Source organism: Triplophysa rosa, linkage group LG1 (genome assembly GCF_024868665.1).
Source record: "Triplophysa rosa linkage group LG1, Trosa_1v2, whole genome shotgun sequence".
NCBI classification, from domain to species: Eukaryota; Metazoa; Chordata; class Actinopteri; order Cypriniformes; family Nemacheilidae; genus Triplophysa; species Triplophysa rosa.
Genome location: NC_079890.1, coordinates 9,657,173 through 9,680,158, shown reverse-complemented (window position 1 = coordinate 9,680,158; position 22,986 = coordinate 9,657,173). Strand labels below are relative to the sequence as shown.

Genomic DNA, 22,986 nt, shown 5'->3' with positions numbered 1-22,986 from the left:
GACAAGCAATCAGGTTGAATGGAATTTATGTTTGTTTACACAGTGTGAACGACTTCGACATGAGTTTAGCATGCGTCAGAGTTTAGCATCACTGTTAGCATACATACCCCATGTAGACAGAGCAGCGAGAGATGAACTACAGTGCACCTTTTTGTCTGTACAGTACATGATGCGTGTGCATGCGCGTGCAGTCAGCGGATACGAGAGTCGGGATACGAGAGTCGAGATGCACGTCAGTCAGCAGAGACTCGTGGTACGGTGGACCCACATGCGAGTATAAACGAGGTCACCGGTCCGGCCGATCATACGAAAAACCGGCCGATTCCGGTCTCTGGCCGGTCAATCGGTGCACCTCTATCTTTAAATCAGTGAAATATGCTAGGGATATGGCCTTATGGGCAACGCACATGCTGCAACACGCTACATAGTATTATAAGTAATGCAAATTACTTCCCACCTTGTGTGACCTCATGTTTAATTAAACTTTGGATACATTTCATCTTTAAAATGTGTGTTCGCACAGTTAGGAGTATATAAACGGAGAGTTAATATTTGCAGTATGTTTTTAAATAAATCCCGATACGTGTTTCAACAATCGCATATGCACATTACAAAGTCTATTTTACATGTATGCAATTATGGTTAGCCTATACATCAGGGGCCGGTTGCACCAGCTGGACGTACACCCGGTCGTAAGGCTAGTCTGGACGTACACCCGGTCGTAAAACTAGTCTGGACGTAAAATGCACCTTATGGCCTCTCCAGATTACACAATTTTTTTCATTGTTACGATGTCACTGTGTCAGATTTTGCGATTTTGACTTTGCAAATATTGACATGTCATTCACAAGAAACAATGGCAGACTATGCATGTCCTCCCGACGAGAACGGGTTTTCGTCTTTTACAACGTGGGTGACATTGACTGCATATGTGATGTCATTGAGTAGGCATTACTATAGTGACTGACTGACCTTCGGAAAGAAGCGGCTGCAGTATAAAAATAAACCATAGATATGGGAATTGCATCAGAAAAGCGCAAAAAAAAAAGAAAAACCTCGACAGTGGTGTGGATTGCAAGACGGGGACAGTATGGGTTGTCCATTCTACAGAGAAAACTTGAGGTAAATTTATGTTATGTTTAGCGTCAGCAATTATTCGCCAGCATTTCTCTTTTTTAATTCTATCATGGTAGTCCCTCGAGGAAACATCATACAGACAGGAGTACTGTTGCCATAACTTGACAAACTTTTCCTCCTTTGCATTGTCCCACATAGCAGCACCAACACCAATGTCTCTCCTGCACTTCGCCATGTTTGAATGTTGTGTACGGTAGGGATGTGCACGAGTATTCGAACATTCGAATATTCGATCCGCAATAACTATTCGAATATTAAAAATGCTATTCGAATATTCCTATTTTTCATAAGAATAAAACTGCGTCACCACAAGGTTAAGTTACCGTTACAGAAGACCTTAGAGTCAGGTCTTATTTAACGCTTCTTCACTTCTTCTGTAATGATTTTTTAATGTACAGAAAATATAAAAAAATCATTTGTATGTGTTCCTAAATCTTTGTTCACTCAGATTGCAAGCTCATTTAAATATTTTAAGTTTACACACTGGATGCCTGGATCGCGTTTTATGCTCGGCTCACATCACCATATTAAAATGTTTCAAAACTGGTGAGCCACAGAATTCGTTAACATTACATTAGGTATAAAAATATCAACGTAATATTAAATGATTAACAATAATTCATTTATTACCATTACTTGATTGCAGCGGTTGTTCTTAGTAAATTCATATTCGTTCGTTAAAAATATATTAAGTAATGCTAATTTTCAACAACTTGAAACATGAAAATGTACATTTCACTGCAACAAATGTTAATGAATGTGGCCTTAACATAAGACTGGCACATTTTTACATACCTAAAAGCAAGAATTTTCCTTCTAGAAGTTCAAATAGGGTCGTCGCCTTCAACAGCCTGTAAATAAATTTCCACGGATGCGTTTGTTTTAAAACGCGCTGTAATTCCTTACCTTAGTTGAAATAAATAGGCCTACCTTATTTATTGATGCAAATCCAATGCAAAGCTAAACAAGACAGACACTGACCGTGAACGACAAAGAAAACAATATTTATATAAAGATGACGGTCACGTAATCAGGGAATCAAGCACTATGGCTCCGTCTTTGTTGCGGGTATTTTTTAGGATCTTAACAGTCGGCATGAGATATCAAGCCCATTTACTTTATTTATTATCAACATTATAAACAATAAAGCCAGATATTCTTGTCAGATCTGGGTTTTGTTTCCGGGAGTTAGAGAAGAGCAGCGCGTTTTCTCTGCTGTCGGCTTGTTAACCGTCGGCTTGTTGAACAGACTTTCACCAGAGTAAAATAGACCTATATGCTTGTTTTTCTTATCAAGAACATGTAAAACAAAAAAAACAAGATAACTATATATCACAGACTGTCAACGTTGCGTTTTGTTCGTTTTGTTAAGTCCGTTTTCTGCAGTTTTTATGTATTTTTTATGCAGTTTTTATGTATTTTTCTATTTTTTAAACATAAAAAACGATACACAGGATATAATATTAATGCATTATGAATATTTAATGATAATTATAAGCTTGATGTGAAATTGTGACTAAATAAAAATGTAACAAATTACGTCATTATTAACTTAATTTAAATAAACAATATTCGAATATTCGTTTTTTATGAGCTCAAATATTCGAATATGAAATTATTGAAAAATGCCCATCCCTAGTGTATGGAAGAGCTTCAGTGAGTCGCTTCTGTTCTGTGCTTCTATTGGTCAACGTCACTACAGTGTCACAGCTGTCGTGAGCGACCAGGGAAAAAATTAAAGATGCTAGTCTTTCTGTCGTGATGTTGTGCGACCTCGCAGGAGCAGTTTTGGCTGTCATATACTATGACACGATTGAATCTTGCGTCTCGACACCCCATGTCGTTTACGAATTACTACGATGTCCTACCACATACAAATCGGGCCAAAATCGGGCTAAACTCGTGTAATCTGGAGAGGCCATTAAGCACTGTGTAGATTTTATACCTGTTGCACCACCAAGGTGTAGCACACGTCTGAGACTAAATCTTACGCCTTGTCAGAGGTAGGCGTAAGTGAAAATTCTTGACGTTTATTCGTGGAGAAAAAAAAAAGGACAGTATAAAAATAGATAATGTCGCATCTAATACAGACTGAATCTGCAGAGCGGAACCCGCACCCATGTTAAAAAAAAATTGAAAGCATATTTTAGCGCTCTGCCTTGACAAGTGAACATAGAGCGAGATTTGTGAGCAGTAGTGGAAGAAATGGAAGGAAGCACGAACGATCAGATATTTGACATGTCTAAAAACTAAGCACAGGAGAAACGTAATTTATCTGTCAAATACCTGAGACAGCGCTGGATCATTTCAAATTTATTCACAAGAACGAATGAAAGGCTAATGCTCTTGTTAAGTTTTATTTTAATTTATATTTACATTACATTACATGAACAGAACTAAATCTGCTGTCAACTGCATTTCACGAAGACAGACCTCATTTTAAGGGGCGTTATTTTGGGTAAAATATAATAGAATGGGAAATAATGGAGATAAGTAATGGGAGTAAAAAAAGGAGAATAAGATGCAATTAAAGTTTTTTTTCTACTGGACGAGTTAAAACTCTACTTTCTAATTAAAAGAAACTAACTAAAATATCTCTTTAAATAAAATATCTCATTTCATAATGCACACCTTAAAGAAGAGTTTGGAAGTGATGTTTTAGAAATGATATGTAATGTTTTCGGTTTCAATACACTCAGTCCTATTTAACACATTTAAAACCATTCCGCCCTGCAGATAACTTGCAGGAAAGTTTCATATATCTTGAGCCCTATGATATCCGCGATGCGGGACGTGGAATCCTGCTATTTAAAGCTGTCATCTGCCGGTTCTGCTTGTGTGAGTGAATGTGTTGCACAGTTTAATGTGCTACACGCGTGACGCTCATGGATTTGTATGTGTCTCACTGTATGAGGACATAAACGCATGAACATCATGCCCAGAGTTGCCTTGAGTTTATTTCAGGTGCATTGAACTGTTTTCACTGTTTGAGAAAAACTATTGTCACTGAACTACACACTGAAACTCAAGTGTCTGTCTATTGTGGGAGCGTCTTCACGACGACTCGTCAAAATAGAACACAGGTTAACCTAAACGCTCGAATTAGGGCTGGGCGATATGTATCGCGATTCACGCTAATTATACATGTCTTAATCGATTCGATGTTTTATGCACAGCTCTTGAACTACAGCTCTTTGATCAGTAGGAAGTACTGCTCGATCTAAAATCACTACAAGATTGAGTTGTTTATATCGTACATTTGAAAAAGCAACACTCATCTATCATCATTACTATACATCAACTTTATTACAATGAAAATACCTGAAAAGGTGTGAAGAACAGCGATAGAATGACCACAGGCATTTCCTGGAACTAATTGTTCTTCTTCTGTTTTCCATATTCAGAGTTTCTGCGCAAGAGCGCCCTCTGGCTTTCGGATGTGGCGGCATTTAACCTTAAGTCATTGAGAAACTGAGAGCATAAGAATCGTACGATATATCGCCCAGCCCTAGCCCGAATGAAAAAATACTGTAGTGTTCTATAGTATTTAATATAGCAAATTGTTGTATACTTGTTGTAAATTTATCAACTGTAGTATACTTTAATATTTACTATAGTAAGGTTCAAAAACACTATATTATCTAGGAATTTTACTGCAGTTTACTATAGGCCTAGTAAAACCTATAGTATAGGCTACTGCAGTATTTTTGTGGACAAATATATTACTCTTGTATAGTAAAAAATTGACAACACAGAAAAATAAAAAATGGGTAAACTAAAAATTATATGGCCTAATTGAACCATTTGTTTATAACATTAATTTCCTTTGTTGTTAACCAGTCTATTTATGTGATGATCTGCATTTGTGTATTTTAAAGATGATAACAGAACGATTATACTTGTGCTACCTGTACAACTGTTTGGCCTGTGCTACAAAACTTTAAACCTCTGTAGCACCAGTGCTATGTGCAAAAAAAGTTCATATACAGCCCTGTATTTCAATTTAGATCATGGATCGAGATTCTTTGTTATGAAGATCATGATATGCTTTTTTGGGATGATCGCCCAGCCCTACTCTGACTCCCTGGGTGCACGCTTATCTCAAACAACTCACGAGACCTGAAGGCTTTTAGTGATTATTCTTCATGAAAGCTGCATTGATACACTTTTGGCTTTTATCAGCAGCGACTCACAAATAAATAGGATTTAACATTAGGGCTGTCACGATATTTAAATAATCGTCTCATCGCGATTGTTTGGCCTCATAGCGAAGGTTTCAGATCATCGCAATAATTGCACATCTCTATAGAAGACACTAGGTGGACCTGTAGTGCCTGCATATTACATATTTTAGTGCATTTATTGCAACTAAAGCATGGTAATACTTGTAAAATGTACCACCACGACACAATAAAAACTAAAGCATATACCATATGAAAACCAGTCTACCAAAATTTCATTAACATAGAAGTCAAATTTTATTGTAGTCTTGTAAGTGAGAAAAAAACAGAGGTGAAGCATTTCTATGACTGATAGCATTTTAATGGTGGCTTCAATTCACTCCTGATCAATTTACAAGTATTTGGCGGTTGCATTATTGACAGGTAAACCTTAAACATATGATGAACCAATATTTTCTGATGTATTTCCAAGAAAAAAAAAATAGTCTTATATTCAGAACAATATGGTCATTTCAAAGTTGAATCAAAAATATATGAGAATTAAATGTCAAAGCTCTAAAACAGACAATTAATCGTCATAATCGCCAAAGCCCTAAAACAGACAATTAATCGTCATGATCGCAATGATTTACTAGACAATTATACGTCAGCCATCATAATCTATCAGTATTAAGTATTAGATATCTATGATCGTCTGGGTGCAGGCATTAAAGTGTCTGATGTCTGCTTGACTGGCGCGTTATTGAACCAATCAGATAAGAGAAAATGATGAGTTATCAGGAACCTCATCTGATTGGTCACAAGAAGGTAGCCCCGCCCCCCCACTCAGCTTGCAAACCTAAATGACTGAGACAATCGTGCCAAAACTGTAAGCGCAGCTACAAGCGAGACGGAACCGTACACATCGGGTCATTGCAAGAAACAGTTTTCGCCTGCGTAGGCAAGACGTTAGAAACAGATTTATTTTACATACACAAAGACAGGTTATGCGCGATGAATCCGTTTTGCAGTTCATAACACCATTGTTTTTGCACACACACCTCTGTTTACAGACTCGCAATGATTTGGCCGTATTTCAGCGCAAAAAACGTGTCAAAAGTGTAAGCGTGGAAAAACGGAGGTCAGAAGAATACAGATCATTATTTGACGTAATATGAAGTTCCCGTTTCACAACACATGAATTACGCTTACGAAAAATGATACAATGCTGCAAAACGTTTTCTCTTTCGCTTGCAGCTTGATTTACACCTTTACAAAACTTTTTTGCGAATGCAAATTTACGCTTTTACAAATGTTTTCCGGCACATGCAAATCTTTTAGGCATGATTTTACCTTCATACTTCTCCCTCTACCACTGTGAGATAAGCACACGTGATGCGCTGGCACAGAGTAGGTAGCGTCTTGACCGCTGAATGAATAGAATTAAACATATCGTAAAATATCCCCATCTCTCTACGATGCGCATCGTATCATTTTTGCATCGCGAAATATCGTAATACGAAGTATCGTTACACCTTTAATCATTATCTTTGCTGTTTTGTACCTAAGCCGGGGAAATTCTTGTATATGCAGGTGGCAAAACATATTCATTTCAGTTGCAAGATTAAGCACTTCACACTAGAGTGTTGTCAAAAATATCGATATTTCGATACTGAAGAATCTGAAACGGTTCCAATACCCATGTCCCACGTATTGATATCAGCTGCGCGTTCCCGCTCTCTTTCTCTTTTCCGACAGTGAGTTAACACACACAGCACGTGAACGCATAACAACAGAGCCCCGCCTCCTCTCACATACTTGACTCGTTTGGGGCAGTTAAATCGTGTTTATGTTAGAAAAGATGGCCAGTCTCAGTAACACATCTGGCGTGGTGCACACTCGTTACGCTTCCCGTGTATACCATAGCGATCCATGTATGTGCGCTGATCAATAATTTTATCCACTCGTTTCATTCGCCCTGGTTATATGTTGTTTATGTTAGTACAGAGTCTCCGCAACAGTTCTCATGTTTAATGCACGCGTTTCTGTGTTTATGTGCGCTCATCAATGATTTCATCCACTCGTTTCATTCGCCCTGGTTATATGTTGTTTATGTTAGTACAGAGTCTCCGCAACAGTTCTCATGTTTAATGCACGCGTTTCTGTCTTTATGTGCGCTCATCAATGATTTCATCCACTCGTCTTGTTCGCTCCGGTTAATTTGATGTTTGAAGTAATGCTGGTGCAAGCAATATAACACTTTAATATAACATTAAATTTATAATACGCAAAAAGTATATATTGATCAGTTTGGCAGTTGCTCCGGTGCGACCATTAAGAAAAACTTGCAGTCCACTGGCAGTTAAAATAGTCGCAAAGTTCGACCACTTGGTTGCAGTCTAAAGCCCTGTGGTAGAATGTGGCCGCGGGGACACGCATCGTCTAAACTGAGCGAAGCTGCGCCTGGTCGTAGTTTTAGATGGTGCAACAAGTGTAAATATTTTCACAAGTCTGGACGTAGTTAAGTCCATCATTGGGCTTACACCCAACTTTTTTACGTGCACCTGGTGCAACCGGCCCCTGGTTTTCTCATCAAATCCAATTTCTTATGGGACTGTCATTATACCAGATTTGTACTACACGGTTATCGGGGTAAAGCGAATTCGTGATAACAACAACGCTCAGTCAAATTCATCTTTATTTAAGATTTATTTTGCTTCTCCCTTTTTCTGCGCAAGTGGATCAGCCTTAAAATACCAGTCTGAGATAGTAGCCATTGTGGACAAAATAAATTAAAATGTATATGATCATCACAAGTAGGGTATTATTAACAATAAATCAATAATTACGGTTTTTATTATCGAAGTTATTATCTATTACCCTGCGGCTGCCTTAAATTCTACTATACCTTTCTCATATATTGCAAGATAAAAAAGATAATATAAAAGAAATGTTTTACTATCTTTAAAAATCAAGAACAGGTAATGGTATTTACTCTTGCTAAATCTTTAAATGTAGCGCATCAGCATATGGGCTGGCCAAAAAAAAAACTAAAACATTTGTAAAGGTGGACATCATTACATCTGCTTTCAGATATTTTAGGATCAAATCTTTCTAGGATCACTGACACATCTGCAGATTCTGCACTGCACGAGTTATTTAAATGGAGATAACATAGGCACGGAAAAAAATCCCAGGGGCTTGATCACAGTACCTACAAATGTCATAGCAACAGAAATATCCAAGCAACAGAACAAAACCTGCCAGAATAAATATTACTCTCTAGTCTCTATATAATATACAGGCCTAGCTCTAATGAACAAAGTAGGGATGTTCATGTTGACCGTTTAACCGTTAACCAATCGTTAATATTTTGACCGGTTAATACTATCAGTTAAACGATTTAAAAAGGTATGTTTATTTTAAGTTTAATAATATTAATAATATTTTTTTAAATAATAAAAATAATTTAATAATACGTTTTTAAATAACAAATCGTACATCATGTTTTTAGTTTTCTGTATGGTGAAAGAAAAACATGCTAAGCATTAACTCACAGAGCGTGCAGACGCATGCGACTAGGTGTAAATGCCCTCCGAAACGTTTTCGAGACGGATTAAAATCCGATCACGCAAGTCACTTGACGAAACTGGACATGTGTACTTCATCTGATTGTTGAGGCCACATTTGTCAGGGCTTTACTCCTCCAAACGGAGTGCCAGTGCCACTGGCAGCCTTGCTCAAGCTCAAGTTCTTCATTTAAAATGTAGACACGGAACAATTGCGCTCACAATGCGCTGTGACATTCTCTGTCTTCCCGGCATGTCTACGGCTCAGCAAAGCTAATAGCGGAGCTACTGCAAGGGAATTTCAGTGCTATCCATCAATTTACCCTTTACATAAACTTATCTCATGGATGCTTAGCATCGGCTGCCCGTGCGCTTTGGAAAGGAGAAGAAAACGGCGCGACCGGTGGGGTTTCCCTGCCTTCTTTTAGACGTGATGTAAAATACGAATGGGAAATATGAAGTAAAAAATAATGTTTGTATTTTGGGTGGTATAGCAGATCGGATTTATATATGTTTAGTAGGGATGGGAGAAAAAGTCGATGCATCGAGATTCATTATCTTACGATTCAGAATCGATTCTCAAAAATTCAGAATCGATTCTGTGTTCAATTCAAACTGCCACTGCACCACTGTGCGGCGTGCGGGCGCATGCCAAACAGAATAACCCGTTGATAGACGAACAGCTTTGTTTTAGACAAAATGGACAAACTACGACCTGCTCCATCAAATTTGAAATCGACTGTGTGGCAACATTTTGGATTTTGTGAAGACAACGAAAAAGGTGTCGTTGATAAAAGCCATACTGTGTGCAAAGTCTGTGGCACCAAATTCAAATATTTTGGGAACACGACTAATATGAAGAAACATATTACGCGGTTCCACTCAGAGCTGGAGAAACAGCATTCTGTTCCAATCACGCAAACTCCCGGTACAGTCAAAGGACCCTCTAGCAAGTAGCAAAGCTTCCACCGAATTCTGAAAAGGCGAAGCGAATTACCCGGTCAGTGGCAGGTTTTATAGCCAAAGATTTGCGCCCTTACTCCGTTGTGGACAACCAAGGATTTCGCATGATGTTACAGGTACTTGAGCCACGATACAGTTTGCCCTCACGTCGTTATTTCAGTGAGAAAAGCATATAACTCTAATTTTGGTTAAAATCTAAAGTGTAATGTATTTGCACAGCAGGATAATTAATTACCAAAAATGTATGTTAAGAAAAGTTTTGGTAATCGAATCATTACTCCCAGAATCGGAAACGGATCGGATCGTTAAGTGCCTTAAGATTTCCACCCCTAATGTTTAGCTAAGACTTGCTGGTGGAAAGCAAATGTGACGCGCTTCCCGAAGCGTTATCTCTACATTTCCAGGACATCCGTGCCATCTGAAAGGGTGTTTTCTGCCACAAATCTAATTGTCAACAAGCTCCAGACTGTCACCACAACACGTAAACATGATACTTTATTAAATAAAAACTCCAAGCTTTGGATTGAGGTAGGCCTGCTATTTTTATTTGATGAAAAAACTTGCTGACGGAAATAAACTGCCGGTTCTTCTGTGTTTTTGTTTTGCCATAATTTGTTAATTATTTCAGTTTTTTTCTTGCCTGTTTATTTTATGCTTTGGATTTATATTATTTTTGTTTTTCTCCATTGTCCAAAATGCCGCAGGTTCATGAAAATGTGATAATATGTGAATGCAGGTGCTGTTGTTGATGTATTCGTTATGCTGCTGTTTGCATGTTAAAATAAATCTGTGAAAAAAATGTTTGTATTTTTAACGTGTCACGGACCCTCGTCAACTGTAGCTGTGTTCTCATTTCGAAGTCTGCGTCCTCCGGATGTCACATGGGAAGATGTATGCGGCGGACAAGCGTGACCTCCGGAGGACGCAGCCTTCGAATGAGACGCAGCATGTATTTTTTAAATTCCAATTTATTATTCAAATCTTATCGGTTAACGGATAATGTTTGGATAACGAGAGTCGGTTCTCGGTAAGGGAAATTAACCAAAATGAGCATCCCTAGAACAAAGTATTCTATGAGAACACTTATCTAAAGAATCTGAAAAAAATTTGACAAATATTGTTCTAAAAAACACGTAAATGTAATTACAAGCAAATATACGACTTGGAGCATAAGCAAAAAACACAAATATATTAGTAGCGGTTACATCTGTGAGGGGTGTGCACCCTCACAAGAACATCTAAAGGCCCCTTTAAGTAAAGACACTTACCCTGCGTTCCAATTCGCCTACTTATACTATCCCTAATAGTAGGTACTGTTTTTGTGTTGAACTAGTAGGTACTTTTGAGTGCATGGCAAAATAGATTGCACAAACTGGGACATACTAACAGGAAGCGGAAGTGGCCGTTGTTGCCTAGACAACATTGTGGACAATAACTGTCACACACATCAAAATACAGCTCTTCTTTCCATGAAAGTATTTAATAATTCATTATTTCGTATGTAATGTTTACTGTAGACTTACATTTGATAATTTAGTGACGCATTAGTTGAATAATTTATTAATGCAGTGGAGCATCACTAAACTCCACCTGCTTGTGATGAGTTGTGGGTAATATCAGCCGGCAGAGTGTGCAAGCATCATTCTGCACTTCGAATTTCTACCGGAAGAAGTAGACCATCCGGGAATCTTTGGAATACTATTTTCAACATACTACAATTTGGGACATACCAATTCTACTTTCGAATACTATAAGGACGGACAGTGTGCTGATTGGAACGCAGGGCTTGGCATTTTTGCATCTGCAATTAAATCATGCAAAGACATGTAACATACTAGACTGGAACAGGAAATGGCTGAGACGACCTCTGGAAACCTGCCTTATATTTCAACTGTCTAAAGCAAGCTATTCGCCATTGCACCGTTCCGATTCGACCTGTCCTTGTTCGATGCAAGATACACCTCGAAAAAGCCGCATTAGATATTATAATTTATTTATGGCTTACAAAATAAGACAAGTGTCGTTTTTGCCCTTTACGAAATAGAATGGAATAGTGTAGAAGGGCGTCGCGTGCACAGAGAGCGCAGGCAATGCGCGCGCGTGAACACTCCCCCTCCCTGTGCACGCGGCGCCCCTCCAAACTCCACTCCGCTGCTTCCCGTGGCCTTCAACCTACGGCCAGAGCTCGCTTACAAAACACATGTAACCAACATCGAACTAAAACAGCACGAATTAATCCCACCCACTCATGCACTTGCCACTTACGGCCGTTCATAATGGGCCGCCGCCACTTTTTTGATTTGTATATTCGCGCACACGCGCTGCCCTTCCCATTCCAGGTTGCATTAAACTTAACGCAACACCCATCACCCATTAACGCTACAATCATTCAAGGAGAAAGACACCAACACAGTTGCTCACCGTATTTCTGGAGCTGTCGATGCAATTTTTACTGTCCAGTCGCCCCTTTAAACGCTACGATTTCACTTTGGATGCATGTGCAGTTGTTTGTGTTGTGTGTTCCACCTCGAGAATCGTGTTTCACTGTTTTTTGCTCTCTCCCTCTCGCCAATGGTCGCTGCGTGTTGATGTCTAGTACGCTCTCGTTGTTTGTGTTTTAAGGAAGATGGCTGGCCTATCTGTCATACCACGTGACCGGAGAAGCGAGTGCCCTTAAAAGAAGCGTGAAGACAGCGTCCCCTAACACAAGTCTTGAAATGACGACTGGAAATTTACTTTTTCAAAATAAAAGTGTGTTTTACGAATTTCTACCACATGATTTATGATAGTTCAATTTGCCTGTTAATTTGCCTAATGGTTAGAGAGTCGGACTCGTGACCAGAAGGTTGCCGGTTCGATTCCCAGGGCTGGCGGGTAACAACTGAGGTGCCCTTGAGCAAGGCACCTTACCCCTACTTGCTCCCCGGGCGCTGCAGTGATAGCTGCCCACTGCTCCGGGGGTACGTGTGTTCACTACTCTCTGGATGGGTTAAATGCAGAGGTCACATTTCGTTGCCTTGTACCTTCATGTGCAATGACAATAAATTGAATCTAAATCTAAATCTATTTTCCACAAAAGCTTGAAGCTTTGAATTGTACGTGTCTCCTTGAATGTATGACTTGTTTTGTTTAAGTTGCTCAGGATAAAAGCATCTCCACATATCAACACAGATGTAAAACCTGATGTTTTTAATAATAATGTTAAATTGTTAAACAGTGTCTATATCACACTTATTTGTAAATAATTGTAATTGTAAATTAATATATAAATCTTATTGGTTAAATCATGTCATTTTAGGCAATCAGGTATGATAAGCAGTGATAAATAAATGAATAAAGTCAACTGAAGGGTGCTGTTATGCACAACAGAACAGAGTCAGACAGGGCTGGGTTCAGACACTCCTCTTAGATTTTTCTTGGGCCTCTCCAAAAAATATTAGCTCACAATTAAAAAAAACATGAAAAATTAAATACATTGTATTATCTATTAAATAATCATCTGTCAATTTAATCACAGAAAAATTTTGCATGAAATGAATTATATCTGCCACCCTAATCATCATCATCTGGTTTCACAATAACTAAACAATGGTGATTTTGTAATACTGTGATGATCGTAAAGCTCAATTTGATACCACAAGTAGTATTTTTTTCAAACCCAGCATGACGTCACTCACTGACTTTTATTTTGACAACTACAACAATTTAACTACATTGGTTTTTCCGCGAACATGGAGGAGGTTGTGTCAGATCTTGTGGCACCAGAGGATCTAAAGGTAAATACTTTTTACAGTTTCCCTTATAACTAACGTTATCATCGATGGACTATCAATTAACGTTACATATAGCCGTGTCGTTCTTTCGACTGCCTTTTAAAATGACATATGGAAGAAACATCGATCAAATATTCAGTTAAAAGTTTTGACTGACGCTCTTCCACTGTACATCATCAAAACATGACAACATTGAACTTTCTAGAACATGATATTTTTTACCAATTTATTCACCTGAACCGAGTTGAACTACTTGACATTTGTATAGACCTAACGTTAGTGTTATACAACCTGGTTTTTGTTACTGTAGTATTATGTCTAATGTATTAGTTACTTTGCTGTTGTTTACCACCACACACACACAAAAGAAACTGTTTATCAACTATTACCATAACTATATTATATATAACTAAAACTAGAACCAGATTTTAGTCTGTTTTAATTTACGATGTAGGTAAATGGTAGTTTCTACAGTCTATAATTGTCGGCCAGGGGGAGCACATGATCTTGACATCATCCTCTCACTGATGTAATAGTCTCTCTACTTAACTCAACATCATTTATATAGCGCTTTTTACCATTTTCATTGTTACAAAGCAGCTGTACATGAGACATATTGACTATAAGCAAAACAATTAAAGTTATACCTGTAAAAACAAGAAAAAGGTGAAGACACAGAAGACAGACATACCCACATACAAAACACTCCACACACACAATATGCACACGTACTAACATCCATAGACATAGACACACACACGGACGCACACACACAGACAAGCACACACATACACAGACACGCACGCACAGTGAAAGCACACATTTAAGATAAAGGAGAGAGAAACACAGGTCAAATATTAAACAGACTATAAATTCCTATATGCAATATTAATTATGTAAAACTTAAAAATTCTAAAGCAGCCCCCCAGCCAGGCAAATAGTGCAAAACAGTATGCAAACAGTGGCGAGGAACCCAAAACTCTAATCGAGAAAAAAAACCTCAGGAGAACCCAGGCCCAACCAGGGGATTCCAGTTCCCCTCTGGCAAAAGCTGCTGCCTATGCACAAGCTCGACAGTGCTTGCACAACAAGGCTAAATAAACAATAAATAAACTTACTAATAAGGTAAATTATAGATTTAAGATTATCATTAATAATCTAATAGCATTTGAAATTTTGTAGTGAAGACGTGTCAAGTCACCGCGTCCTTCTCATCTCAGCTCTTGTCAGGTCGCCACTTCCCATTCTCTGCTCTACCATCAGGTCTGGGCATGAACTGCATCCTGGTCGCTGTGGTAACCTTGTAACAATGAGACAAGACTGGCTGAGAGTAGAGTATTGTTCTGCACTTCCAAAGTTTAGGCGCTAGATAGGAAAAGGATCTACCACCTGCACTTGATTTTGAAATTCTAGGTATTACCAACTGACAGGACGCCTGAGAGCGTAATGCACGTGAAGGACTGTAATACAAGAGGAGTTCACTCAACTGCTGAGGAGATGAACCATGTAGGGCTTTATAGGTAAAAAGTTAATGCGATGCTTTATAGGTAACCAGTGCAAGGTTGACAGAACCGGGCTAATATGTTCATACTTTTTTGTACGTGTAAGAACTCGAGCTGCCGCATTTTGGACCAGTTGGAGTTTTTGTAATAAGCCTGCAGGGAAACCACCTAACAGTGCATTACAGTAATCTAGTCTTGATGTCATGAATGCATGAATTAACTTCTCTGCATCTGACATTGACAGCATATGACGTAGTTTAGGTATATTCTTAAAATGGAAAAATGCAATTTTACAGGTGTTGGCGACGTGGCTCTCAAATGACAGATTACTATTGAATAGAACGCCAAGATTCTTAGCTGACGACAAGGGTTTTATGGAACATCCGTCAATAGTTAAGCAGTATTCTTGGTTGTTACGTATGGCTGTTTTCGGTCCAATAAGTAACACTTCTGTTTTGTCCGAGTTCAGTAATAAATAGTTGTTACTAATCCAGTTTTTTATTTCGCCTATGCATTCCATTATTCGATGGAATTGCTGTGTTTCATGAGGCTTCGAGGAAATATAAAGTTGAGTATCATCAGCATAACAGTGAAAGCTAACTCCGTGTCAATTCATTATATCTCCTAGAGGTAGCATGTATAATGAGAAGAGCAGAGGCCCTAAGACTGAGCCCTGTGGTACACCGTACTGGACTTGTGATTTGCGTGACACCTCATTGTTTATTGCTACAAATTGAAAACGGTCGGATAAATAAGATTTAAACCATTTCAAAGCTATTCCCTTAATGCTGATATAATTTTCGAGTCTACGTAGGAGTGTGCTGTGGTCAATGGTATCGAATGGAGCACTAAGGTCTAGCAGCACCAATAACGAGATACAACCTCGGTCAGACGCCAATAGCAGATAATTTGTAACTCTGATCAAAGCAGTTAGTGTTGTCAAAAGTACCGGTACTTCGGGTCCAAGTCGGTACCTAAAAATAAAAAAGTTGTCGGTACCTAATTTTCACAAGACCCGGTAGTACCGACGTACCGGGTCAACCGGGTACTGATGCTCTGTCTGACAGGTTGTTAGACGCAATAAGACGTGATGAGCGGATAAGCGCGGCTCCGTCCACAAGAGATGCGCACAGAAATACTTCAGATTAAAGTCATATCACGAAGAAAACGAACAGAGTTTTGTTGTGAAAGGAGGAAACATCCGGATTTAAGTTAACAAGTTCAAGCGGTAAGTTTCAAATTCTGTTCGCGTTTGCATTATGAATGTTGTAGCATATGTTAAATTAAAGGTTACGTTAAAACAAATGTCCCTGTTTGCGTGTTAATTTGTTAGCGCCAATGCTAATCCAGTCAAGTGTCCTTATTAACCATTTAATGCTTTTATAACTGTAATGGGGTAAAATAAATGGGAGGACAGGATGGGGTTTACAGTACCTATTTTATATTGGCCTATCTGAAATCTATGTGCTAGAAAACTATCATACTAACTGCATGACTAGCAATGTGTATGTCTTGGATAGATAACTCTATTAGGTTTAAAAAGCCACATTTAAACTAAAGAAAAATATATCTGTTGCATTTATTATTTTAATTACCTTAATGCAAGTAATCTTGTGTAAATGCAGAATAAAAACTGAGGTTTGTTTTAATATTGCATATGCATGTTTGTTCAGTCAGTTGACTTACTGAAGTTTATTCTATTTGTCTTATACAGCAGCAGACTGAGGAGGATGTTCATCAGCATGAAAGACCCCAGTGAGCACACAACAGTTTCAGCAACAATTAACTTATACTTCATGTATACAAAATCGCATTGCTTTCTATACATTTATATTAACAATGAGCTTTATTAATAAAATTGTGTTTCAATTAGCATGTACTTGTGTTTTGCTTTGGTACCGAAATTGGTACCGAGAACCGTGGAATTTTACTGGTATTGGTACCGACTACTGAAATTTTGGTACCGTGACAACACTAATCTGTACTGTGACATGCTCTAAATCCAGACTGGAATTCTTCATTGATGTCATTCCTTTGGAGGAAGGAGCATAATTGAGTTGAAACTACTTATTCCAGAACTTTAGATATGAAAGGTCGATTCGATATAGGCCTGTAGTTCCCTAGTTCTCTAGGATCAAGTTGGGGTTTTTTGACAAGGGGCCTTATAACAGCCACCTTATATGCTTTAGGCACATGTCCTAATGTCCGAGATGAGTTAATAATACTAAGAAGAGGATCTATAATTTCTGGGAGCATCTCTTTCAGTAGATTTGTAGGTATAGGGACTAGCATGCATGTTGTTGATTTAGATGATCTAATGATTTTAGACAGTTCATTGTGATCTACGGAAGAAAAGAATTGCAATTTCTCCTTAGGGGCGCTGTAGTTAGTTTGTTCAGCGGGTTTCACTTCTGATTGCATTGTTATAATTTTTTCTCTAATATCTTGGATTTTATATGTGAAGTATTTCATAAATTCATCACTGTTATGTTGATATCCAGAATCTGACACTGACGGTTTATTTTTTGTTAATTTAGCCACTGTGTTAAATAAAAACCTAGGGTTGTGCTGGTTTTCTTCTATTAGTAATGAAAAGTAGGCGGATCTAGATGTTTTTAGGGCTTTCCTGTATTTTAGAATACTATCCTTCCATGCTGTACGAAATACCTCTAATTTAGTTTTCTCAAAGATGCGCTCCATTTTTCAGACCGCTTTCTTTAGAGCCTGAGTGTGTTCATTATACCACGGTGTTGGGCTGCCGTTTTTTTATCTTCTTTTAAACATAGATGAGCAACTGTGTCTAGCGTTTCCGAGAAGGTGGAGTTAAAATTTTCAATGGTAATGTCAAGATCTTCAACGCTATTTCTCATGCTAGTGATTTGAGACAATTCAGGCAGATTATCTAGAAATGCATGTTTGGTTGTTGAAGTTATTGTTCTACCATATTTGTAACAAAGAGTTTTATTTGCAGCCGTAGGCCAGTGACACAAACATAATACCAGATAATGATCCGAAATGTCTTCACTCTGCTGAAGGATTTTAACGTCGTCCACATTTATACCGTAAAACAGTATTAAATCTAAAGTATGATTACGAAGGTGAGTGGGTCCTGACACATGTTGACTAATGCCCATGGAGTTAAGAGTGTCTTTGAAAGCCATTCCTAAGGCATCTGTATCGTTATCTACATGGTTGTTAAAGTCACCAACGACAAGGACTCTATCTGCGGCCAGTACTAGTTCTGATAAGAACCCACCAAATTCTTTAATAAAATCTGTGTGGTGCCCTGGAGGCCTACTGTATATACAATAGCTAGAATAAACATAAAAATGTTTTATTCTTAGTATTAGGTGTTGAAACATGAAGAACCATGACTTCAAAAGAATTGCATTTAGAGTTAGACTTCTGGGAAATGCTAATAGAGTTATTGTAAAGTGCTGCGACACCTACCCCTCTGCCTTTTAGACGAGGCTCATGTTTGTAATATAATCTCTATATTATCTCTAATCCCACTTATTTACAATACATGGCTTTTATTTTGCAGAGGTTTGAGAAGAAGTATAATTCTGAACTGGTGAAAGGGCCTGTTTCCAAGGCAACCACTTTTGAATATGCCTGGTGTTTGATCCGAAGCAAGTACTCCAATGACATCATAAAAGGAATTCAGCTTTTGGAAGGTGAAGGGTATTCTGTGAAAATCAACAAACAGTACAGTACACAAAGTTTACACAAAGTCTTGAAGGTAGAAGTAAACAGCATAAAAGGAGAGGATTTTATTTTGTTTAATCGTTTTTTTGCTGTCTTTTCGAGCCATTAATGTTTTAAAAATAAAATGTGGTGCTGTTCTGTTATAACAGAACTGGTATATTCAAGCAAGAAAGATGATCAGAGAGACTTTCTATTCTACCTCGCTGTTGCCAACTATAGACTTAAGGTGAGTTACTATTTTTGCAGAGAATATGTATTTTTGTTTTGCTCACTTTACAGATTTTCACTTTACCCATTGAGTGATTGTCAAAATTCAATATACAATAAATGTATAGAAAAAAAAACATAATATACACACCTCTACTCCGTTCCAATCAAAGTGTCAATTGAAGTACATAATACAATACAGTATTAGTACACAGGATGTCTCCCTAATTTAACACTCTTGATTTAACTTAAAAAATAGTATTTCATGAAATAAGAGGAGACCAAAATTGGAAATTATAACAAGGAGACAGTTATAATTTCATATATTTCAAAATTTTTCCTTTCTTAACCACCGTTTTGCTGCATTTATCTTTTTCTTTCTCAGGAGTATGAGAGGGCAGTAAAATACATTCGTACTCTGCGGAAGAATGAACCAGATAACAAACAGGCCCTGGAATTGGAAAAACTAATCAACAGCGCATTAAAAAAAGGTGTAAATCAACAGCATTAAAAACCCACCAGATTCTGACTTTATTTTTTTGTTAATTAGGACATATGTGACTAAATGATCCAGTGTCTCTTCATGTGTCACATAGAGGTATAGAGGTCTTTAATCAAAACACATCTCACATTAAGATATTGGTATTTATTCAAACATAGTATTTATGCATAAATTACAACAATGTGTAAAGGAAATTGGATATTTTAATTTTGAAAAAAGTTTTAACAATTATATTAAACATGAAGATGTATTGTACTTGCCTATCAACCAAAAATCTTTTTTTAATTATGTTCTTTTTTTATTTATGGTCAGTCATAACCTGATAAAATCAAAGTCAAAGGTAATAAAAAGTGATTCGTTTTTTCTCTCCCACCTTTTTTCTCAGATGGCTTGGTAGGCATGGCGATCGTTGGCGGTATTGGATTAGGTGTGGCTGGATTGGCAGGCCTTATTGGTATGGCAGTTGCTAAAGGTGCAAAGTCCTAATATGGATTCTTGGAAAAGCACACAAGAATTCCATCTCCTCTCCTGAAAAGAGACTGGATTCAACATCCAGTCACATTAAATCATGAGAACTGGCTGTTTTTATTTTTCTGACATCAGCTATGTATTGAACACTCATATTTGACCAGGATCCTTTTGTTTGACTTTGCAAACTGCTCTTAACTCATGCTGCTTTATTTGTATACATAGAAAGTTGGAATTGGAATGAAACCTTGCTGATTTAAAGTGATAGTTCACAGAAAAACAAACATTTTATTCACACTTAAAACCTGTATATGACTTTCTTTTGTGGAATACAAGAGGAGATGTTTTGAGAAATGTCCATACAATGAAAGTCAATAAGATCCAGTGTTGTTTGTAGGCATGTGCCGGTATCAATTAACTGCGATTAATTGATTAAGGTTTCGTCGCGGTATTATGGCAGTATTCAATTCTATGAGAAATGCAGGTTGAAAATATAATATAAACCAACTTCAGTGTTTTCCTCTTGATAACAACTTTATTTTAAATAATAAAGAGAACCTCAAACATTTAAATACAATATAAATAAAACAACACACATTAATGATGTATAAAGTGAGTTTATTCAAACAGAATAAAGTGCAAACTGCAAAAGAACAACTTTTGTTAACTGCTTTTAAATATACTTATGTCTGTGCAACGCTAGTACTACAATTCATATTATTGTTGTTGTTGTTGTTTGAATAACAAGCCAAGCCAGTGTGTTAACTATTATAGCAAGCTAAACATTTATAAACAGCAAATTCACTCACACTTTGTGACAGTGTATGACTTTATTGCGTTCCATCAACGTATAATGAAAATAATTATTCTGCCACACTGTCAAATTTCATTACTCGGCTTACTTTTAACCAAAAATATTTCCAAACCTCAGACTTCACCCTTTTAGAAGGGGGATAAATCGTCGGCAGCGTTCCTCCTTCCGCCATGCTTCCTCTCCGTGTGGTACTGTTTACATCACAGTGCGCACACACGCGTAGGCATCTCCACATGGGCAATGGGATTGTTTAGATCAGAGTGCGCATTCCTACGCAGCATACACGCAGTGTACTTTTATCCGGTTGATGAAAAATAAACAAATACGCTTTCTAAAAATCAAAATGCTGATCTATATATTTTCGCGGTATTTGAAAGTGCCCGCGATAAAAACATCGCGCGAATCCATTACCGCGGTTAATCGCAGTACCGGATATCGGCACATGTCTAGTTGTTTGGTTCTTCAAAATATCTTTTGTGTCCTTGTTCTGTTAAATACTGTTAAAAAAGGAAGAAATGCAGAGATTTTTTCATGTGCATCATGTCTTGGCTTATACCGTTTGTCTAGCAACGCTCCCAGGGACACATGACGTGATATTTGATCGTTCTTCCTTTAGGAACTCACTTGTTTTTAACTTTGTCTGCTAAATGCATAAATACATTTAATGTTGGAAATTTATTTGTGATTTTTAGACATAACAATGTCATGAACATTTCTAGTGAAAATATTTATATTTTTAGCAAAACAATTTTGACTAAGCTCTAAAGGGTTTGGAAAGCACTTGTGCTTAAAATGAGTACGAAATTGAAAGAGTCTGGGAATCCTGGTAAGAGCTAATAAGTAAAACTGATTTGTAAAGCTGCTGGTTAAAAAGTCACTCACACCGTCAGTGTCTCTCATGCATCATTAGCTCAATAGCTCCCAGATCTAGAAGTATCTCAAATCAACTGCCAGGCCTTGAAAGTAACAAATTCCCCATGAAACCTGTTTTTGTAAGATCATGTCTGATAATACCATCAGTTTAATGCTGGATACGATTCACTCTTGCTCTTCCCACATTATTCATCAGGGCTCAGAGTGAAGCACGTGTTATCATATCTCAGTTTTACAACGGTTTAGTTTATGGTTACCATTAGTAGCATCATTTTATAACGCAGGATTTAGGTTACTTATTAACTGTAAAGTCAAATGATGACAGGATGGTCTCTTTTGGATGAAGACATTGCCTATTGCAGAAAACAATCCTTATCATCTGTATCTATTTTCTATCTGCTCTATCTTTTTGACCGTCTGACTTTCTGTCTGTCTTTTTTAAATTCACAGCTGTGGAACAATCAAATTCATCAAAAGAAGAATGAACAATAACTAAATGTTACTTTCCAATAAGTTTGTATTTGAAGGGTTTGGTTCCAAAACGAGATAACATTTAACAAAAAAAATCGTGTTTTTTATTATATTATCATTTTTTTATTGTGTTAGTTAGCTGTATTTTTTTGTTATTATGGGTTCAATCTAGAGATGCACCGATTGCAATTTTCTTTGCCGATTCCGATTTTATTACAAGTGAAACCTGCCGATTCCGATTTTTGCCGATTCCGATTTTCTATCCACAAACTATAATTGACAGTATACTGTATATAAAACCATAATAACTTTTCTTCAATACACATTTTTTATTTTCGTTGAATAAATGATTGAACATTACAATTTCCCCAAATTTCCCTAAATGCAGTTCTCCAAGCTGCATTAAATTACAGAATCTTCTCTTTCCCAAACAACTCTTAAATTGAATAACTCTGTGACTGAAAAGAAGTACAAATAATAAAATATAACTAAACATGTCACTTAATTTACCTTTTTCATTTTTGTACTCATCTCACAAAAGTCTAAGATAACAATAAAATACTTCCAACTTTATTCTCGTCTGTTTCTGTTTATGAAACTAACATTGCTGTATTTCATTTTTTCTGAAATGTAAAATAAATTGTCTTTATCTTGGGTCTGTAGTATTAAAAGAAGTGGGTTGATTTTTGCTGCAACTTCAATAAAAAGGTTAAAAATCTTATGAGTGAATTCTACTCTAAAGATGTACAGGCGCTGGTCATATAATTAGAATATCATCAAAAAGTTGATTTATTTCACTAATTCCATTCAAAAAGTGAACCTTGTATATTATATTCATT

At 37.3% G+C, this 22,986-nt stretch overlaps 2 protein-coding genes across 3 annotated transcripts in view; one reads left to right on the top strand and one right to left on the bottom strand.

Annotated features, from left to right (window-relative positions):
* gigyf1a (GRB10 interacting GYF protein 1a) overlaps positions 1–12,511 on the bottom strand; it is a 47,378-nt gene extending 34,867 nt beyond the window's left edge. Inside the window, exon 1 of one of the 2 annotated variants that reach the window (XM_057353820.1) lies at positions 12,251–12,511. The gene's annotated coding sequence lies outside the window, so the exon portion shown is untranslated. The remainder of the gene's footprint in view (positions 1–12,250) is intronic. The other variant, XM_057353739.1, reaches the window with a different exon arrangement.
* A 1,018-nt stretch (positions 12,512–13,529) lies between these two features.
* Positions 13,530–22,720, top strand: fis1 (fission, mitochondrial 1). Its single transcript, XM_057343047.1, has 5 exons — positions 13,530–13,605; positions 18,649–18,781; positions 18,962–19,038; positions 19,405–19,510; positions 19,907–22,720. Exons 1-5 carry the CDS (start codon positions 13,561–13,563, stop codon positions 20,005–20,007), a joined length of 462 nt encoding a protein of 153 aa, XP_057199030.1. The 5' UTR covers positions 13,530–13,560; the 3' UTR covers positions 20,008–22,720.
* The last annotated feature ends 266 nt before the right edge of the window (positions 22,721–22,986 follow it).

Excerpts from the sequence above, each read along its gene's own strand:
- fis1 (XM_057343047.1), top strand. The coding sequence starts at position 13,561 with ATGGAGGAGGTTGTGTCAGATCTTGTGGCACCAGAGGATCTAAAG. Across the intron at positions 19,039-19,404 it reads TTGCCAACTATAGACTTAAG|GAGTATGAGAGGGCAGTAAA; the intron begins GTGAGTTACTAT and ends TTTCTTTCTCAG. Across the intron at positions 19,511-19,906 it reads CAACAGCGCATTAAAAAAAG|ATGGCTTGGTAGGCATGGCG; the intron begins GTGTAAATCAAC and ends CTTTTTTCTCAG.